Source organism: Sapajus apella, unplaced genomic scaffold (genome assembly GCF_009761245.1).
Source record: "Sapajus apella isolate SASKATOON/1434 unplaced genomic scaffold, GSC_monkey_1.0 scaffold241, whole genome shotgun sequence".
NCBI lineage: Eukaryota > Metazoa > Chordata > Mammalia > Primates > Cebidae > Sapajus > Sapajus apella.
In genome coordinates this window covers 249,673-270,757 of record NW_022437181.1, presented here as the reverse complement: position 1 = coordinate 270,757, position 21,085 = coordinate 249,673, and the positions used below count along the sequence as shown (strand labels likewise).

Genomic DNA, 21,085 nt, shown 5'->3' with positions numbered 1-21,085 from the left:
CAGCATGTCCCTCCTGGAGTGCTGTGACAGTCACCTGCACAGTCACTGAGAAGGTAGAGCTGCACCACATGACCACACACAGGATCAAGCAAGCACAGTTAATGTGGAGCAGCGGGCAGCATGTCCCTCCTGGAGTGTCGACAATGGCCTCCCTATCGTTGTGCACACACATGGTAACAAGGACAAAACAAATGTTATTTTTAAGGGTGAGAAAAGTCTGCTTACTGGCTACCCACCACTTTCCAAATCCCACTATGACTCAACTTTAACTACAGACACCTGTAGATTATTAGATAATAGAAAATATTAACCAACAGTACATGCAGGCATATTTAATATATAGTAACAAAAGAAAAACCTTTTTATATTTTTTCCTCCAACGTTTAGGTATGGGGGTACATGTGCAGGATGTGCAGGCTTGTTACATAGGTAAACATGTGCCATTTTATATCCTACGGCTTGGCTGAAGTTGCCTCCAGGGGATAAAGTAGGTCAACTTGATCGTGTTGGATAAGCTTTTTGATCTGCTGCTGGATTTGGTTTGCTGGTTTTTTATTGAGGATTTTTGCATCGATGTTCCTCAAGGATACTGGCCTGAAGTTTTCTTTTTTTGTTCTGCCTCTCAGGTTTTGGTATCAGGATGATGTTGGCTTCATAGAACAAGTTAGAAAGGAGCCCTTCCTTTTCAATATTTTAGAACAGTTTCAGTAGAAATGGTACTAGCTCTTCTTTGTACCTCTGGTAGAATTCAGCTGTGAATCCATCTGGTTCTGGATTTTTTTTTTTTTTTTTTTTACTTTGGAAGGCTACTTACTATTGCCTTAATTTCAGAACTCATTACTAGTCTATTCAGAGATTCAATTTCTTCCTGGTTCAATCTTGGGAAGGCGTATACTTACAGGAATTTATCCATTTCTTCTAGATTTTCTAGTTTATGTGCACGGAGGTGTTTATAGTATTCTCTGATGGTTGCCTGTATTTCTGTTGGGTGAGTGGTGATAACCCCCTTATTTCTGATTGTATTTAATTCTTCTCTCTTCTTTATTAATCTAGCTAGTGGCCTATTTTTTTTTTTTTTTTTTTTTTTTTTTTTTTTTTCAAAAAATCAGATCCTGGATTCGTTGATTTTTTTAAGGGTTTTTCTTTTGTCTCTATCTCCTTCAGTTCAGCTCTGATCTTGGTTATTTCTTGTCTTTTGCTAGCTTTGGGATTTTCTTTTGCTCTTGGTTCTCTAGTATTTTAGTAGAGATGTTAGATTGTTAACTTGAGGTCCTTCTTGTATTTAGTGCTACAAATTTCCCTCTTAACGTTGCTTTAGCTGCATCCTAGAGATTCTGGTATGTTGTCTTTGTTCTCATTAGTTTCATTATTTACCCAAGAGTCATTCAAGAGCAGGTTGTTCAATTTCCATGTAGTTGTGTAGTTTCGAGTGAATTTCCCAATCCTCAGTTCTAATTTGACTGCTCTGTGGTCTGACAGACTGTTACGATTTCAGTTCTTCTGCACTTGTTGAGGAACGTTTTACTTCGATTATGTGTTCAATTTCAGAGTAAATGCCAAGTGGCAACGAGAAGAATGTATATTATGTTGAATTTGGGTGGAGAGTTCTGTAGAGATCTATCAGGTCCATTTGATCCAGAGCTGAGCTCAGGTGCTGAATATCTTCATTAATTTTCTGTCTTGATGATCTAATATTGTCAGTGGGATGTTAAAGTCTCCCACTATTATTGTGTGGGACTCTCTTTGTGGGTCTCTAAGAACTTGCTTTGTGAATCTGGGTGCTCCTGTACTGGGTACATATCTACATAGGATAGTTGGCTCCTCTTGTTAAATTGAACCCTCTACCATATGTAATATCCTTTCTTTTTTGATCTTTGTTTGTTTAAAGTCTCTTGTCAGAAACTAGGATTGCAACCCCCACTTTTTTCTGTTTTCCAGTTGCTTGGTAAATTTTCTTCCAACCCTTTATTTTGAGCCCATGTGTGTCTCTGTGCATGAGATGGGTCTCTTGAAGACAGCATATGGATGGGTCTTGGCTCTTTATCCAGCTTGCCATTCTGTGCCTTTTTTTTTTTTTTTTTTTTTAGACAGAGTTTCCCTATTGTTGCCCAAGCTGGAGTGTGATGGCGCAATCTCAGCTCACTGCAACTTCTGCCTCCCAGGTTCAAGTGATTCTCCCGCCTCAGAGTAACCGAGATTATAGGTATGCACCACCACACCTGACTACATTTTTGTACTTTTAGTAGAGACAGGGTTTCACCATGTTAGCCAGGCTAACATGGAGTCTTGAACTCCTGACCTCAAGTGATCCTCCCACCTTGGCCTCGCAAAGTGCTGGGATTACTGGTGTGAGCCACCATGCCCAGCCCATTCTGTGCCTCTTAACTGGGGCATTTAGCCCATTTACGTTTAGTATTGTTATGTGTAAATTTGATCCTGTCATCATGATGTTAGCTGTTTATTCTACAGACTTGTTTATGTGGTTGCTTCATAGTATCACTGGTCTATGTCTTTCATTGTTTTTGTAGTGGCTGGTAATGGTTTTGCCTTTCCATATTTAATGCTTCCTTCAAGAGCTCTTGCAAGGCAGGCCTGTTGGTGACAAATTCCCTAAGCATTTGCTTGCCAGAAAAGAATCTTATTTCTCCTTTGCTTATAAAGTTTAGTTTGGCTGGATATAATATTCTGGGTTGGAAATTATTTTCTTTAAGAATGTTAAGTGTTGGCCCTCAATCTCTTCTGGCTTGTAGGGTTTCTGCTGAGAAGTCTGCTGTTAGTCTGATGGGTTTCCCTTTGTATGTGACCTGGCCTTTCTCTCTGGCTGCCCTTAACATTTTTTCTTTCATTTCAACCTGGAGAATCTGATGATTATGTGTCTTGAGGTTGATCCTATCACAGAGTATCTTACTAGGGTTCATTGCGTTTCTTGAATTTGAATGTTGGCCTATGTTGCTAGGCTGAAAAAGTTCTCCTGAATGATATCCTAAAGTATGTTTTCCAACTTTGTTCCATTCTCTACATCTCTTTCAGGTACCCCAATCAGTTGTAGGTTTGGTCTCTTTAGAAAATTCCATGTTTCTTGGAGATTTTGTTCATTCTTTTCATTTCTTTTTTTTTTTTTTTTTTTTTGGTCTATTCTTGTCTGCCTATCTTAATTCAGAAAGATAGTCTTCAAGCTCTCAGTTTCTTTCCTCTGCTTGGTCTATTCTGCTATTGATACTTGTGATTGCACTACGAAGTTCTCATGTTGTTTTTCAGCTCCATTAAGTTGGTGTTGTTCCTCTTTAAACTGGCTATTACGGCTATCAGCTCCTGTAGTTTTATCATATTTCTTAGCTTCTTTGCATTAGATTACAAGATGCTTTTTTAGCTCAGCAAAGTTCATTATTACCCACCTTCTGAAGCCTACTTCTGGCAATTCAGGCATTTTAGCCTCAGCCAGTTCTGTGCCTTTGCTGGAGAGGTGTTGCAGTCATTTGGAGAAATGACTGAGAAAAGGCACTCTGGCTTTTTCAATTTTCAGCATTTTTGCATTGATTCTGTCTCATCTTTATAGCCTTATCTACCTTTGATCTTTCAGGTCTCTAACTTTTGAATGAGGTTCTTGTGGGTTCTTTTTTGTTGATGCTGTTGCTGTTTTGTTTTTCTTTTTAACAATCAGGCCATTCTACTGTAGGGCTGTTGCAGTTTGCTGGGGGTCCGTTCTAGATGCCAGCTGCCTCAGTTTCTCCCATACTTGGAGGTATCACCAGTGAACACTGTGAAACAGCAAAGATGTCAGCCAGCTCCTTCCTCTAGAAGCTCTATCCTATGGGGTTACTGACCTGTTGCTGGCCTACACCCACCTGTAGGAGGTGGCTAGAGACCCCTATTGGGAAGACTCACCTAGTCAGGAGGAATGGGATCAGGGATCCACCCAAAGAGGCAGTCTGGCTGCTTTCTGGTAGAGCTGATGTACTGCCCTGGAGGTGGGGGACCCTTCCTTGTCCAGAATGGCTGTATTCTCCGAAGCTGGCAGACTGGAGCAGGCATGTTGACTGAATTGCAGAGATGATGGCTTTCCCTCTTCCTGGGAACTTGGACCCATCTAAAGTGGACTCCAACCCACTGCCATTGGCTGGCTGGGATTCTAAGCCAGTGGGTCTTAGCTTGTTAGGTACCAAGGAAGTGGGGCCCACAGAATGATGCTGTTTGTGTCCCTGAACTTAGCCCCCTTCCTAGGAGTATGTACAAACAGACTTTTTGTCTGCCAGGGAACCCAGGGCTACAGTATGTAAAACTCTTGGGTCAGTGTGTGCCTGAGTGGTTGCTCTGCTGAGACTCCACACAGCTCTGTGTCTTGGACCCATGGCCCTGGTGGCATGGGCTCATGAAGGGATCTGATACACGTGTTGCAAAGATCCATGGGAGAAGCATCGTGTCTCAGGTGAAGTCATACAATCACTCATGGCTTCCCCTAGATGGGGGTAGGGGTTCCTCTGGCTCCATGTTGTTCCCAGGTGGGGCATTGCCCTCCATCCCTGCTTTTCTTCATTCTTTGTGGGTTGTTTGCCTAGTAAGTCCCAATGTGGAAATCTGAGTATTTCAGTCGAAGGTGCTGAACTCACTTGCCCTTTTCATTCCTCTCTGTGAGTGCCATGGACTGCAGCTGCATCTCATCACCATCTTGGATTCATCTCCTCTCTTTTTTTTTTTTTTGAGATGGAGTTTCGCTCTTGTTACCCAGGTTGGAGTGCAATGGCGTGATCTCGGCTCACCGCAACCTCCGCCTCCTGGGTTCAGGCAATTCTCCTGCCTCAGCCTCCTGAGCAGCTGGGATTACAGGCACGTGCCACCATTACCAGCTAATTTTTTGTATTTTTAGTAGAGACGGGGTTTCACCATGTTGACCAGGATGGTCTCAATCTCTTGACCTCGTGATCCACCCGCCTCAGCCTCCCAAAGTGCTGGGATTACAAGCATGAGCCGCCACGCCCAGCCCTCCTCTCTTTTTATATCTACATATTAAATAATTCCTGCCGTCCTATATCAATTTATGATCTGCTATGTCTTCAGCAAATAAAGAAGTAATCTACTCAAAACAGTAATGTGAAAACTAAGGTTTACACTGGTACATGTGAAACGAATAACGAAGCAATAAAACCTCTAAACACTACTTAACCGTATCACAGCTTACAAAACGCACAATGTAGAGCAAACTATAGAATGGGCAGAACAAAGAGGACATTTCGAAAGAAAAAATCAATCCAAGGTTCCCTTGGGATGTAAGTCTACGATAAAAGTACATTTCTTAAAGACAATCAATAATTTGTAAAGTAAATTCAGGTTTGAAAAAAAGAATTATATAATTTTCTATTCCAGGTAAGTAAACATTGAATGGCTTTGTTTTTTTTTGTTTTTTTTGTTTTTTCTACAGAGTCTCCCTTTATGGGAGTCTAACATGATTATTCATAAAGGGGGGAATCATTATTCATGATTATGCATGTTCTGGGTGGTCCCCTGCATGCACATGTGCTATTATTGGGCATGCTAGTACATACATGGCATGTCTCATTAGCATCTTAAATCTCTACCCAGGGGCGTTTTTTTTGTTTTGGTTTGTTTGTTTGTTTTTCTCCTTTCAATTATTTTCATTTTTGTTTCATATATCTTAGGGCTACGATTTTTGGTCCACATATTTATAATTTTTACATCTTCTGGATTAATGTATGCTTTTATTATGTAATGTCTTCCTTTAGAAACATTTTTTTGTCTTACATTTTGTTCAATACTCGTATGGCACTCCAGCTCTCTCTTTTTTTCTTTTTTTGGGAAGAAAGAGAGAAAAAAAGAAAGAAGGAAAGAAAGAAAGAAAAAAATGAAAGAGAGAAAGAAAGAGGAAGAGAAAGAGGGAGAGAGAACAGGAGTTTTGCTTTATTGCCCAGGCTAGAATGCAGTCTAAAAATGGGTATTGAAAACCTCTTTTATGCCAATAATTGTGCTTAACAATGGAGACAGGAAGGAATAAGGGAGGAAAATAACAAACAAGCAGCCAACCAATATTTCATTTAAACCTGTGAAATGCTATGCAATTACTGAGGAGTGATTTACTTCCAGTTACGTAGTCACTTTTAGAGTAGGTGTGATGTGGTACTGATAAGAATGTATATTTTGCGGATTTGGGGTGCAGAGTTCTATAAATGTTTATTTAGTTTACTTGTTTCAGGTCTGAGTTCAAGTCCTGGGTATCCTTGTTAATTCTGTCTCATTGATCTGTCTAATATTGACAATGTGATGTTAAAGTCTCCCACTATTGTTGTGTGGGAGTCTAAGTCTCTTTGTAAGTCATTAAGAACTTGCCTTATGTATCTGGGTGGTCCTGTACTGGGTGTGTATATTTATGATCGTTAGTTCTTCTTGTTGCATTGATCCTTTTACCATTATGTAATGACCTTCTTTGCCTCTTTTGATGTTTGTTGCTTTAAAGTCTATTTTATCAGAGACTAGGATTGCAACTACTGCTCTTTTTTTTCACTCTCCATTTGGCTGGTAAATCTTCCTCCATCCCTTTGTTTTGAGTCTTTGTGTATCCTTGCATGTGAGATGGGTCTGGATGCAGCATACCGATGGGTTTTGGCTTTTTGTCCAATTTGCCTGTCTGTGTCTTTTGATTGGGGCATTTAGTCGATTTAAATTTAGGATTAATAATAATATCTGTGAGTTTAATACTGCCATTTCATGCTAGCCGGCTGTTTTGCCCATTAGTTGACATAGGTGCTTCATTATGTTGCTCTTTACCTTTTGGAATATTTTTGGAATGGCTGATACTGGTTGTTCCTATGTGTAGGGCTTCTTTCAGAAGCTCTTGTAAAGCAGGCCTGGTGGTGATGAAATCTCTGAGTACTTGCTTGTTCACAAAAAATTTTATTTTTCCTTCACTTATGAAGCTTAGTTTGGCTGGATATGAAATTCTGGGTTGAAAGTTCCTTAAGGATGTTGAATATTGCCCCCCACTCTCTTCTGGCTTGTAGAGTTTCTGCTGAGAGATCTGCTGTGAGTCTGATAGGCTTTCCTTTGTGGGTAACCCGACCTTTCTCTCTGGCTGCCCTTAGAATTTTCTCCTTCATTTCAACCCTGGTGAATCTGACAATTATGTGCCTTGGGGTTGATCTTCTTGAGGAATATCTTTGTGGCGTTCTCTGTATTACCTGGAGTTGAATATTGTCCTGCCTTGTTAGGTTGGGGAAGTTTTACTGAATAATATCCTGAATATTTTCCAGCTTGGATTCATTCTCTTCGTCACATTCAGGTACACCTATCAAACGTAGATTAGGTCTTTTCACATAGTCCTATATTTCTTGGGGACTTTGCTCATTCCTTTTTACCCTTTTTTCTCTAATCTTGTCTTCTCATTTTATTTCATTGAGTTGGTCTTCGACCTCTGATATCCTTTCTTCTGCTTGATCGATTTGACTGTTAACACTTGTGCATACTTCGCAAAGTTCTCGTATTGTGTTTTTCAGCTTCATTAATTCACTTATATTCCTCTCTAAATTGTCTATTCTCGTTAGCATTTCGTCAAACCTTTTTTCAAGGTTCTTAGTTTCTTTGCATTGGGTTAGAACATGTTGTTTTGGCCCCCAGAAGTTTCTTACTAGCCACCTTCTGAAGCCTGATTCTGACAATTCATCACACTCATTCTGCATCAGGCCTTGTTCACTTGCTGATGAGGAGCTGCGATCTCCTGAAGGAGGAGAGGCATCCTGGTTTCGGATGTTTTCAGCCTTTTTGTGCTGGTTTCTTCCCATCTTTGTGGATTTATCCACCTGTCGTCTTTGTAATTGCTGACTTTCAGACTGGGTCTCTGAGTGGACAACCAGCTTGTTGGTGGTGATGTTATTTCTGTTTCTTTGTTTTCCTTCAGCAGACGCCCCTCCCTCACAGAGCTGGACCTTCCCGGGTTCAGCTGTGTTAGCTGTGAAGCTCTCCACAGTCAGCATTTCCAATTGCTGTTTTTCTGTGTCAGTGGGACCAGCCGAGCCCGATCACCTGGCTTCCTGCCTCAGAGCCCCCTTTTTTTCTTTTCCTAGTTGAATGGTCGATTCTCTCCCGGGTGCCCCAGTCGCCTGCCAAAAAGGCGCCGGGATCTATGCAATTTCCCATGTGGCAACCACGCTGGCTGAAACAGCAGCGCTGAGATTCGTGGCGCTTTTCTGCCGGGGAATCTCCTGGTCTGGCTACCGGCTTCAGTCCCCCTTTCAATCAGCTGAATGGGCGACTCTGCCTTCCCAGAGCTCAAAATGCCAACTAAGAGAGCACCCAGTCCCGCATACTCTGCGCTGAGAACCGCTGCGCCAGGTTGCCGGCCAAAAAAGTCACACTGGCGACCCATGGGGCTCCTCCACTGGGAATCTCCTGGTCCGTAGGCAACAAAAATTCGTCTGGAAGTCTGGCGTCCACTCACTCCCTGTGCCTTCACTGGGAGCTGCAATCCTGAGCTGCTGCTAGTCAGCCATCTTGGATCCCTCTCCTGTTTTTTTGAATGGCTTTGTCAATGCAGACCTACCATACAGGGAGGTCAGAGAAGCTAAGAAGGTGGCTTGAAGGAGTGAAGAGTGCTTATGAGACATCTCGACAGCCTGAAGAAGTACACTTTGTGAACAGTGGGGCGAAAATCATCTTAAATCACAGAGCAGGAGCGATGCAGAGAAAGAGGAGCTGGAAAATGGGAACATTCTCCACTGTTATTTTACTAAAGGTGTCCAAACACTATCATGAATGTAGAAAACTATTAAAAAGGTGAATCTTTTAACTGAATTTTATGATTTTCACATATAAACTAGGTATAAAGCTAATGCAAAAAAAAAAAAAAAAGTTCACCTTGTTGAGTGAGCCTAAAATGAAGGAACTAGCACTGCAATCCCTAGCTCAGCAGGATGGGAGGACATAAATCATGAAGGTCACGACACCACCAGCTGACATCGCCCCAACAGCCCTTGGCAGCAGTACTATGATTATCTCATTTTCAGAATAGAAAATGAAGGCATATAACCAATAAATATCTGCTGGATGCTGGAATGAAATTGACTTAGGAAAAAGCTGAAGTAATCTGGCCAGAGGCGAAGAGCTACTAAGGGAGAAGCTAGGTCTCTAGCCAGGTCCTTTCTCACCTTGACACTAAAACCCAGAAACAAGAACCACCATCCAAACAATGGCACAAGGACAGGGGAGGTACACCATGATCCACAAAGTCCGAGAATGTTTAGTAAAAGCCAAAGCAGCCTCCATCACCTGCAAGATTTCCTAAGTCTCTAATACTCTATGTGCAGTACAATCTCTACGGCTGATGTAGTGACAGAGTTTCTCCAACGTATTTCGCTGTACAATCTTTTTATTTTTAGAGCACCTCAAAGAACTAATAATGTTCCATGGAACAGACATTGGAAAAAGATGAGCTGGGACACCAGCCATGGCAATATCCCACACACTGCCTCTCATGAAGAGCAGGCTGCAGTGACTGGAACGGGCAGCTGGACATTACCTGGACAAAGAGGTAGATCAAGAGGCAGCACAAAGCTTGGAACGGGCTTTCGACGGCTTGCAGCTCTTCTCTTGAGGAGGCAAGGTTGAAACAAGCTAGGAGGGTGTCCAAACGCCGAACCTGTATTTCTGGCTCTTGGTTCAGCCATAGTATTCTCAAACTAGGCGTTCCCCCTAGTTAAGAAAAAAAGTCCGTTAACTATTGTTCTTTGCAGCAGCGAGTTATAATATGCTTCTTGTAGAAATACAGTAAAATGAAACAAATCTCTTCCCTTCCCGGTGTAAAAGGAACTAAAAAGTAAACACCATCAGAGATTCCTATTTTAAAAAGAAAACCCAAGCCTAACAGGCTGGCATACAGAAATTTCATTGAAAACACTCCTTCTTTAATGGCTAAAGGGATACTGTACTTTCTACTGTTAAGAATGCTTTCAGAACATCTCTCAAATGTGCTGTCTCAAGGCTGTAACAAGGAACTGCCGCCTTGCTGTATCACAGCTATGATGGAGCACTTGAATAAAATGCCATCCACCTACCCCTTTAGTTTGCTCTCTTACTCTTCAAATTAAGGGTTTTCAACCTTTCATGTGGAAAAGAATCAACTGTAGAGATTGTTAAAACAAATGCATTTTCCTGGGATCTATATGCAAAAGCTCTGATTTGACTGGACAGGTATGGGTGCCTGGAAGTTTGCATTTTAACTCAGAAGACTTGTATGCAGGAGACTCAGAAGACTGTAGACCTCAGGTTTTGAAAGTACTTTTCTGAAACTATTAAACAAACAGAAATTCCTAAAATGTAATTTTTAGTGTTTCACGTCTACATTTTATATATGTTTAAATTATTAAAATCAAAAGGAAAAAAACCCTTACTCATGTACTTAAACCATGACAAATGATGAAAACTCACACAGAGCTGCAGATGCAGGCACAGCTCTGCTTCTATGCTCTGACAAACAGAAAGGTGCTGTTTCTAAGGTCAGACTTGTTAATCTGTGACTGGCGACATGTCCTCCCTTGCTATCCACGGCTGTGATTTTCTATGAGGGCCAACTGGCTATAAAATATAAGCTAAAAGCTCAAGGCTGGCTGGGATCTAGATGTCCCTCTTGTTTAATAAGAAAACAGAACCTACCAGCCAAATGGCATCAGAGTCAAATGACCCAAAAAATGAATTCTTCTCTTTCTTGTCTTACGTTTCCCACAACAGCATTGACTATTCTCTGTGGTATATTTCTCGCCATCAGAAGTGAAACAACTCAACAAAAGTCACTTGCATTTCCAAAATGGCTGAAGTATTCCCCTCCACCTGAAAAGCTCTTTCATTATTTATTTTAGAGAGAGAAAAAACATCATTTTTCTCTTAAGAGAAAGAAAATGCTAAAGATAATTAGCAAAACAAAACAACCCTATGGCACTAGTGCTTAAGATAGAGATGAGTCCAAGACACTCACAAGTATCAGTTATTACTTCTTAGAAACATACCTTCAGGAAAATAATCAACTCAGGCAATGTGCGCAGCCTCAGGACAAACCCAGCTCCTCCTGTTTTTTTATGCAACCAATGAACTAAGAAGGGCTTTCGTATTTTTAAATGGTTGAAAAAAAATCAAAGTAAAAATGGTATTTCATGATCCAAGAAAACCACATGCAATTCCAATTCCAGTGTCTGAGACGGAGGTTTTCTTGGAATGCCACCATGTTTGTGCATGTCAGTATTGTCCATGGCTCCTTTCCCACTTTAATGACCGACTTGAGTAAGAGAGACCCTGTAGGCTGTAAAGCCTGAAATATTTTCTACATTACCCTTCACAGAAGTTTACTAGCCTCTGATCTAAGGTAAATAATGAATCTTCTATTATCATAGTTATTTCAAATACACTAAAGATTTTGAAAAACATTTTTTACTACAATTCAGACATTGTAAAATTTTTTAAATAGGAAAGCCTAAAGAAGAAAATAAAAACAATCTATAATCCTACCACCCAGCTATAACCATATTTTGAAATAAAAGTTTCTAGTCCTTTTTAAATGTGTATAAGGCATTTATGAACATGGCTGAAAGGTCATGTCCCCATCAGGGTGCATAGAGATGGAGAGTGGAAAGACTTTACCTGTGTTTCACTGCTTACACATGAAAACTTAATACCAAAAAAAAAAAAAAAAAAAAAAAAAAAGATTAAATATATTTAGTAGAACCCAGTATAGCCATGTGCCACAAAACTTCATTTTGGTCAATGACAGATTTCATATACACTGGTGGTCCCGTAAGATCATGATACCATATATATTTTTTTTTTTGAGCCAGAGTCTCGCTCTGTTGCCAGGCGCCAGGCTGGAGTGCAGTGGTGCAGTCTCGGCTCACTGCAACTTCCACCTCCCGCGTTCAAGCAATTCTCCTGCCTCAGCCTCCCGAGTAGCTGGGACTACAGGCGTGCGCCACCACGCCCAGCTAATTTTTTTGCATTTTTAGTAGAGATGGGGTTTCACTATGTTGGCCAGGATGGTCTCGATCTCCTGACCTCATGATCCGCCTGTCTCAGCCTCCCAAAGTGCTGGGATTACAGGCGTGAGCCACTGCACCCAGTCAATACCATATTTTTACTCTACCTTTTCTATATTTAGGAATGTTTACATACACAAATGCTTGCCACTGTGTTACAGCTGCTTACAGTATTCAGCAGTCATATGCTTCACAGGTTTGTAGCCCGGAGCCATAAGCCATACCATTTAGGTTTGTGAAAGTACATTCTATGATGTTCTCACAAAAAGAGAATCACCTGGCGACACATTTCTCAGAACTTATCACTGTGGTTAAACAATGCAGTACTGTCTAGTGGAAGTGATAAATGAGAGACTTCCTGAATGCACAATTAGGAACAGTGTTTACTTGTGTCCTCTGTTATTCATTCCCTACAGGTTCAAACTCCCTGAGATGGGCTTAGAATAAGAGATTTCCAGGTATCTGTCTAATAAAAGGAAGGAAGAAACACAAAACCCATCAATTGTTTACCAACATTTTTCCTATCATATTGTCACAAAGTTTCTATGAAGGCTGAGAACGGACGCTCCATTCATATACAGTGATACATACAATTCTAGGTGCTCTCCTACTTCCAGTGGTCCCACATGAAAGATGAACAGTTGCTATCTTAAAAGAGCTTGCAAAAGAAGGTTGTGCACATATTAGAAGAGTGCAAAGGTTTTACTACATGAGTTCTTTGTCTTTTTTTGGAGATAGGGTCTCGCTATGTTGCCTAGGCTGGTCTTGAACACCTGGCCTCAAGTGATCCTCCTGCCTTGGCCTCCCAAAGAGCTGGGATTATAGGCATGAGCCCCCATGCCTGGCCTGTTAAGAGTTCTGAAGGTGAAAGAGAGTAACAAACAAATTGGGGCAGGGCACTAATAAATTTTCATGGAAGAGACTGGTGGGAACATAGGGCTGGACTTTGCTGGATAAAGGACATTTACAAACAAAACTTATTCTGGGATTGAAGGGAGGTAACAACAGAGAGTGATAAAAGCCTTCCAGCCTTCCTGCCCTCTATCAAAGAATCCAACCAATCACATGCCAGGCACCACAGGAGGTGCTGGTGATACAGGGAAGCGACTCACTGTCTGTCCTGTGGGCGCATTCACAATCAGTGGATCACACAGACACTAACCAAATACACTCATGTCCAACTATCAAGTGTAGAGCAGAGAGCTCCAGCTGCAGGGCAGAGGCATCATGTGAAGACACTTGAGCTGAGATTTGAAGAAGGGGCAGAAATAAAGATGAGGGAGGAAAAGGGGAAGCTCAAGGAAGGGAAATGTCCTAAGTGCAGTGGGAAGACACTGGAGGGGAAGCCCAAAGGAAGGCCACCGTCAAGTCTTGATGGGGGGAGGGGCGTCTGCCATTACTGAGGCTTGAGTGGGCGGTTTTCCCCTGACAGTGCTAAAGTGCTAAAGAAGCCAGGAAGTTAGGACTGGCAGGAACTCATCACAGTGTGGCAAAGGGTCTGTGGCCAGACTGCCTCTCTAGATTCCCCCTCACTGGGCAGGGCATCTCTGAAAGAAAGGCAGAAGCCCCAGTCAGGGACTTATAGATAAAACTCCCATCTTCCTGGGACACAGCATCTAGGGGAAGGGGTAGCTGTGGGCGCAGCTACAGCAGATTTAAACATTCCTGCCTGCCGGTTCTGCAGAGAGCAGCTAATCCTGGCAAGGAGGATTCTCCCAGCACAGCGCCTGAGCTCTGCTAAGGGATAGACTGCCTACTCAGGTGGGTCCCTGACCCCCATGTCTTCTGACTGGGATTGACCTCCCAGCAGGGGTTGACAGACACCTCATAGAGGAGAACTCTGGCTGGCATCAGGTTGATGTCCCTCTGGAAAGAAGCTTCCAGAGGAAGGAGCAGGCAGCAATAGTTGCTTTTCTGCAGCCTTCGCTGGTGATACTTGGGCAAGCAGGGTGTGGAGTGAACCTCCAAGCAAACTGCAGCAGACCTGCAGAAGAAGGGCCTGTTAGAAGGAAAACTAACAAATGGTAACAACATCAATATCAACAAAAAGGATCCCCAAATAAAGACCCCATCCAAAGGTCATCAGCCTTAAATATCAAAGGTAGATAAATCCACAAAGATGAGGAAAAACCAGCACAAAAATGCTAAAAATTGCAAAAACCAGAATGCCTCTTCTCCAAATGATCACAACTCCTCTCCAGCAAGGGCACAAAACTGGATGGAAAGAATGAGTTTCTTGAACTGACAGAAGTAGGCTTCAGAAGGTAGGTAATAACAAACTCCTCTGAGCTAAAGAAGAATGTTCTAACCCAATGCAAGGAAGCTAAGAACCTTGATTAAAGTTTACAGGAACTGCTAACTAGAACAACCAGTTTAGAGAAGAACATAAATGACCTGATGGAGCTGAAAAACATAGCACGAAAACTTCATGAAGCATACACAAGTATCAATAGCTGAATCGATCAAACAGAAGAAAGGATATCATAGATTGAAGATCAACTTACTGAAATAAGGCGTGAAGACAAGATTAGAGAAAAAGGAATGAAAAGAATTGAACAAAGCTTCCAAGAAATGTGGGACTATGTGAAAAGACCAAATCTATGATTGACTGGTGTACCTGAAAGAAATGGAGAGAATAGAACCAAGTTGGAAAACACACTTCAGGATACTATCCAGGAAAACTTCCCCAACCAGCCAGACAGGCCAACATTCAAATTCAGGAAATACAGCAAACACCATTACGATACTCCTCAAGAAGAGCAACCCAAAGACACGTAATTGTCAGATTCTCCAAGACTGAAACGAAAGAAAAAATGTTAAGGGCAGCCAGAAAGAAAGGTCAGGTTACTCACAAAGGGAAGCCCATCAGACTAACAACAGTGGATCTCTCTGCAGAAACCCTACAAGCCAAAAAAGAGTGAGAGCTGGGGGGACAATATCCAACATTCTTAAAGAAAAGAATTTTCAACCCAGAATTTCATATCCAGCCAAACTAAGTTTCCTAAGTGAAGGAGAAATAAAATCCTTTATTGACAAGCAAATGCTGAGGGAGTCTGTCACCACCAGGCCTGCCTTACAAGAGCTCCTGAAGGAAGCACCAAATATGGGAAGGAAAAACCAGTATCAGCCACGGTAAAAAACACACCAAAATATAAAGACCAACACCACTATGAAGAAACTGTATCAACTAATATGCAAAATAAGCAGCTAGCATCATGATGACAGAAACAAATTAGTACATAACAATAATAACCTTAAATGTAAATGGGTTAAATACCCCAATTAAAAGACTAGAAAATTGGATAAATAGTCAAGACTCATTGGTGTGCTGTATTCAGGAGACCCAGTTCACATGCAAAGACACACATAGGCTCAAAATAAAGGGATGGAGAAATATTTACCAAGCAAATAGACAGCAAAAAAAGGCAGGGGTTGTAATCCTAGTCTCTGATAACACAGACTTTAAACCAACAAAAATCAAAAAAGACAAAGAAGGGTATTACATAATGGTAAAGGGAACAATGCAACAAGAAGAGCTAACTATCCTAAATATATATGCAGCAAATACAGGAGCACCCAGATTCATAAAGCAAGTTCTTAGAGACCTACAGAGACTTAAGACTCCCACACAATAATAGTGGGAGACTTTAATACCTGTTGTCAATATTAGATCAACAAGACAGAAAATTAACAAGGATATTTGGGACTTGAATTCAGCTCTGGACCAAGCAAACCTAATAGACATCTAGAGAACTTTCCACCCCAAATCAATAGAATATACATTCTTCTCAGTACCATATAGCACTTATTCTAAAATCGACCACATAACTGGAAGTAAAACATTCCTAAGCAAATGCAAAAGAATGGAAATCATAACAAATAGTCTCTCAGACCACAGTGCAATCAAATTAGAACTCAGGATTAGTAAACTCACTGAAAACCACATAACTACATGGAAACCCAACAGCCTGATACTGAATGACTACTAGGTAAATAACAAAATTAAGGCAGAAATAAAGAAGTTCTTTGAAACCAATGAGAACAAAGAGACAATGTACCAGAATCTCTGGGACACAACTAAAGCAGTGTTAAGAGGGAAATTTATTGCACTAAATGCCCACATCAGAAATCAGGAAAGATCTGAAATTGACACTCTTAATGTCACAATTAAAAGAATGAGAGAAGCAAGGGCAAAAAAATTCAAAAGCTGGCAGAAGACAAGAAGTAACTAAGATCAGAGCAGAACTGAAGGAGATAGAAACATGAAAAACCCTTCAAAAACTCAATGAATCCAGGAGCTGGTGTTTTGAAAAGATTAACAAAATAGACCACTAGCCAAACTAACAAATTAGAAAAGAGAGAAGAATCAAATAGGCACACTAAAAAATGATAAAGGGGATATCACCACTGATCCCACAGAAATACAAACTACTATCAGAGAATACTAACAGCTCCACGCTAGAATATCTAGAAAAAACGGATAAATTCCTGGACACATACACCCTCCCAAGACTAAACCAGGAAGAAGTCGAATCCCTGAATAGACCAATAACAAGTTGTGAAATTGAGGCAATAATTAATAGCCTACCAACGAAAAACAGCCCAGGGCCACATGGATTCACAGCCGAATCTATGAGGTACAAAGAGGAGCTGATACCATTCCTTCTGAAACTATTCCAAACAACAGAAAAAGAGGGACTCCTCCCTAATTCATTTGATGAGGCCAGCATCATCCTGATACCAAAACCCAGCAGAGACGCAACAAAAAACAAAAATTTCAGGCCAATATCCCTGATGAACATCAATGTGAAAATCCTCAATAAAATACTGGCAAATCGAATTTAGCAGCACATTAAAAAGCTCATCCACCACGATCAAGTCAGCTTCATCCCTGGGATCCAAGGCTGATTCAACATACACAAATCAACAAACGTAATCCATCACATAAACAGAACCAATGACAAAAACCATATGATTATCTCAAAAGAGGCAGAAAAGACCTTCAATAAAATTCAATACCCCTTCATGCTAAAAACTCTCAATAACCTGGGTACTGATGGAACATATCTCAAAGTAACAAGAGCTATTTATAACAAACCCAGAGCTAGTATCACACTGAATGGGCAAAAGCTAGAAGCATTCCCTTTGAAAATCGGCACAAGACAAGGATGCCTTCTCTAATCACTCCTTTTCAATGTAGTATTGAAAGTTCTGGCCAGGGCAATCAGGCAAGAAAAAGATATAAAGGGTATTCAAATACGCAGAGAGGAAATGAAATTGTCTCTGTTTGCAGATGACATGACTGTATATTTAGAAAACCCCATCATCTCAGCCCACAAGCTCCTTAAGTTGATAAGAAACTTCAGCAAAGTCTCAGGATACAAAATCAATGTGCAAAAATCACAAGGATTCCTATATACCAATAACAGACAAACAGAGAGCCAAATCATGAGTGAACTCCCATTAACAATTGCTACACAGAGAATCCAATACCTAGGAATACAACTTACAAGGGACGTGAAGGACCTCTTCAAGGAGAACTACAGACCACTGCTCAAGGAAATGAGAGAACACAAACAAATGAAAAAACATTTCATGCTCATGGATAGCAAGAATCAATATTTTGAAAATGGCCATACTGCCCAAAGTAATTTATAGATTCAATGCTATTCCCATCAAGCTAGCATTGACTTTCTCCATAGAATTAGAAAAAACTACTTTAAATTTCATATGGAACCAAAAATCTCATATAGCCAAAACAACCCTAAGCAAAAACAAAGCTGGAGCAATCAGGCTACCTGACTTCAAACTAGACTACAAGGCTACCATAACCAAAACATCATGGTACTGATACCAAAACAGATATATAGACCAATGAAACAGAACAGAGGCCTCAGAAATAACACCACACACCTACAACCATCTGATCTTCGACAAACCTGACAAAAACAAGTAATAGGGAAAGGATTCCCTATTTAATAAATGGTGCTAGGGAAATTGGCTAGCCATATACAGAAAACAGAAACTGGACCCCTTTCTTACACCTTACACAAAAATTAGCTCAAGATGGATTAAATATTTAAAGATAAAACCTAAAATCATAAAAACCCTAGAAGAAAACCTAGGCAATTCTATTCAGGATGTAGGCATGGGCAAATATTTCATGACTAAAACGCCAAAAGCAATAGTGACAAAAGGCAAAATTGACAAATGGGATCTAATTGAACTAAACAGCTTCTGTACAGCGAAAGAAACTATCATCAGAGTGGACAGGCAACCTACAAAATGGGAGAAAATTTTTGCAATCTATCCATCTGACAAAGGTCTAATTATCCAGGATCTACAAGAAGCTTAAACAAATTTACTAGGAAAAAAAAAAAACATCAAAAAGTGGACAAAGCATATGAACAATATGAACAGACACTGCCCAAAAGAAGACATTTATGCAGCCAGTGAACATATGAAGAAAAGCTCATCGGTCACTAGAGAAGTGCAAATCAAAACCATAATGAGATACCATCTCACGCTAGTCTGAACGGCAATTATTAAAAAGTCGGGAAACAACAGATGCTGGAGAGGATGTGGAGAAATAGGAACGCTTTTACACTGTTGGTGGGAGTGTAAATTAGTTCAACCATTGTAGAAGACAGTGTGGCGATTCCTCAAGGATCTAGAACCAGAAATACCATTTGATCCAGCAATCCCATTACTAGGTATATACACAAAGAATTATAAATAATTCTACTATAAAGACAAATGCACACATATGTTTGCTGCAGCACTATTTGCAATAGCAAAGACTTGAAATCAACCCAAATGCCCATCAATGACAGACTGGATAAAGAAAATGTGGCACATACATACCATGGAATACTACGCAGCCATAAAAAAGAATTTTTTTTTGCAGGAACATGGATGAAGCTGGAAACCATCATTCTCAGTAAACTAATACAGGAACAGAAAACCAAATACCACATGTTCTCACTCATAAGTGTGAGCTGAACAATGAGAACACATGGACATAAGAAGGGGAACATCACACACTGGGGCCTACTGGGGGATTGGGGTCAAGGGGAGGGACAGCAATAGGACAAATACCTAATCCATGCAGGGCTTGGACCATATATTGGGTTCTGCTTCTGGAAGGAGCTCCAGAAGGAGTCTTGCTTTGTCGCCTGGGCTGGAGTGCGATGGTATGATGTTGGCTCATTGCAATGTCTACCTCCCGGGTTCCAGCAATTCTCCTGCCTCAGCCTCCCAAGTAGCTGAGATTATAGGCGCCTGCCACTTAACTGTTTGTATGTAGAAACCTACCCCGACAGTTGTACATTCCTGACCTTTTCCAGATACTACAAACTCTGAGGAAGAAAGGCTGCTCTTTGCATATACTTCAGCTAATCTATAGGTGGACTTTGTTTTTCCTTACCTCTCATTAAGATACTACCCATGAAAATATAACCATTTTTTCCAGATAAATAATCCTCCTTTATCTTCTCTTTCTGGTTCCAGAACTCATCAAAATACACTTTCAGTAGTGGGGAGAAAACAAGATAGTTGATTCAAGCAGAATATTAAGAATCTATCCTGTTAAACTTCAGGGACATCTACCAAGCAATGACTAGATGTCAGGCGCTGGGACTGCGGCAGCAACAGGACCTGACCACGGCCACCCTCCATCTCTTCTCTTTCTCCACTGCTGTGGACCTGGAGCAGGGTGGATGGAGAAAGAGACAGAGCACTGCTGCAGATGGTCCAGGGCAAACCTGCCACAGCGTCATCCTTCCTTTATTTTAGGACTTTATTAGATTGGATATATTAATCATGGGCCAAAGGTTTAAATGAAAACTAGTATTTGTGCAGTTCTGGTTAAACATGCTTTCCATAACTGATCCATTCTTAGAGTTTTATCACAGAATGGAAAGATCTGTGGTTCATTTAAAGAAAGGCTGTCTGTACCTGGAACGGTCATCTGCAGCGGCCTGACGAGGTCTGGGTGCCTCAGTGGGTTCCCCGGGTACACAAACCACTCCTTGACAGCCGGGCAGGTGCTGGCGACATCTAAGAAAGACAGTTGGGTCAGTAGATATGTGAGTGCATGTGGCACTAGGCTCACAGTGTCACAGACCCAGCTCTGCCCAGGTGGCCAACTCAAAGTCCATAAATATGTGAGCTCTCAAATCCAAGGTGACTGAGTAACCCTAGTTATCCAACAATTAATTTATTATCCTCCAATACAAAGGTAATCTGTTCATTCCATCAAGAACCATAACCTCTGAAACTGACAAAATCCTCAGGATAATCTGGGTAAGTAAACAATAATATGGCAGAGAGAGTTTACCACGTTAATGACTGCTGCAATGTCCTTCCTCCCTACCCTCTCACACTGTTTAGAAAACACTACAAGAAAACTGCTGGAATTTGCCAATTAACATGGATACAGTTTTTTAAAGCAAGGCCAGATAAAGGCAGGGTGGGTGTAACTGAGGAATTCTGAAGTGAGGAGGTCAACACAGAACAGCTGCCTAAAGGGGAAGAGAAGAGGTGGTATCCCCCAAATGTCAAACATTCCAGCACAAATGTGATTGTCAGTCAGATGGCTGGTGAAGTTGGGCAGAGGGCTTCGATGAGGGACAGAGAGGCAGCGGGCTTGATCCAGGGCATTGGGGAAGCAGGCTTTGATGAAGAGAAGGAAAGAGGGGGCACTTTTCTATAAAAGAGCCGAGAAATAAAGTGGAGAGATGTTCCCATAATGAAGAACAAAAAGACAAAAACAGGAATCAAAAGATGAAGAAAGAGTATCAATCAAGGAAGTCCCACATGTATTTCACAGCAGTTCCAGCAGAAACAGGAACAAAAGAAATTTGCTAAATACAGGATAAAGAGAACATCTCAAAGCCTTCTAAAAGGAAAAAAAAAAAGTCAGCAAAGAAGGAACATGAATCACTCCAGAACTCGACTTTGCACTCGGCATTATCAGCACCTGTGATGCCACAGGACAGTGAGTGTGGCCGTGATGGAGCAGAGTCACTGAGCAGGGGACAGTGGGAGTGGTCATTCATCATGGG

At 41.1% G+C, this 21,085-nt stretch overlaps 1 protein-coding gene across 14 annotated transcripts in view; it reads right to left on the bottom strand.

Annotated features, from left to right (window-relative positions):
- The window catches only part of FAM120B (family with sequence similarity 120B), a 107,409-nt gene that overhangs the window by 51,976 nt on the left and 34,348 nt on the right, over window positions 1–21,085 (bottom strand). For 13 of the 14 annotated variants that reach the window (XR_004266134.1, XM_032271600.1, XM_032271591.1 and 10 more), the window contains 2 exons: window positions 19,977–20,078; window positions 9,521–9,693 (listed from right to left, as the gene is read on the bottom strand). Coding sequence is in view for 13 of the 14 variants with exons in the window: in XM_032271600.1 (XP_032127491.1) it covers window positions 9,521–9,693; window positions 19,977–20,078 (275 nt within the window). In the remaining variant the exon portion in view is untranslated. The remainder of the gene's footprint in view (window positions 1–9,520; window positions 9,694–19,976; window positions 20,079–21,085) is intronic. The other variant, XM_032271597.1, reaches the window with a different exon arrangement.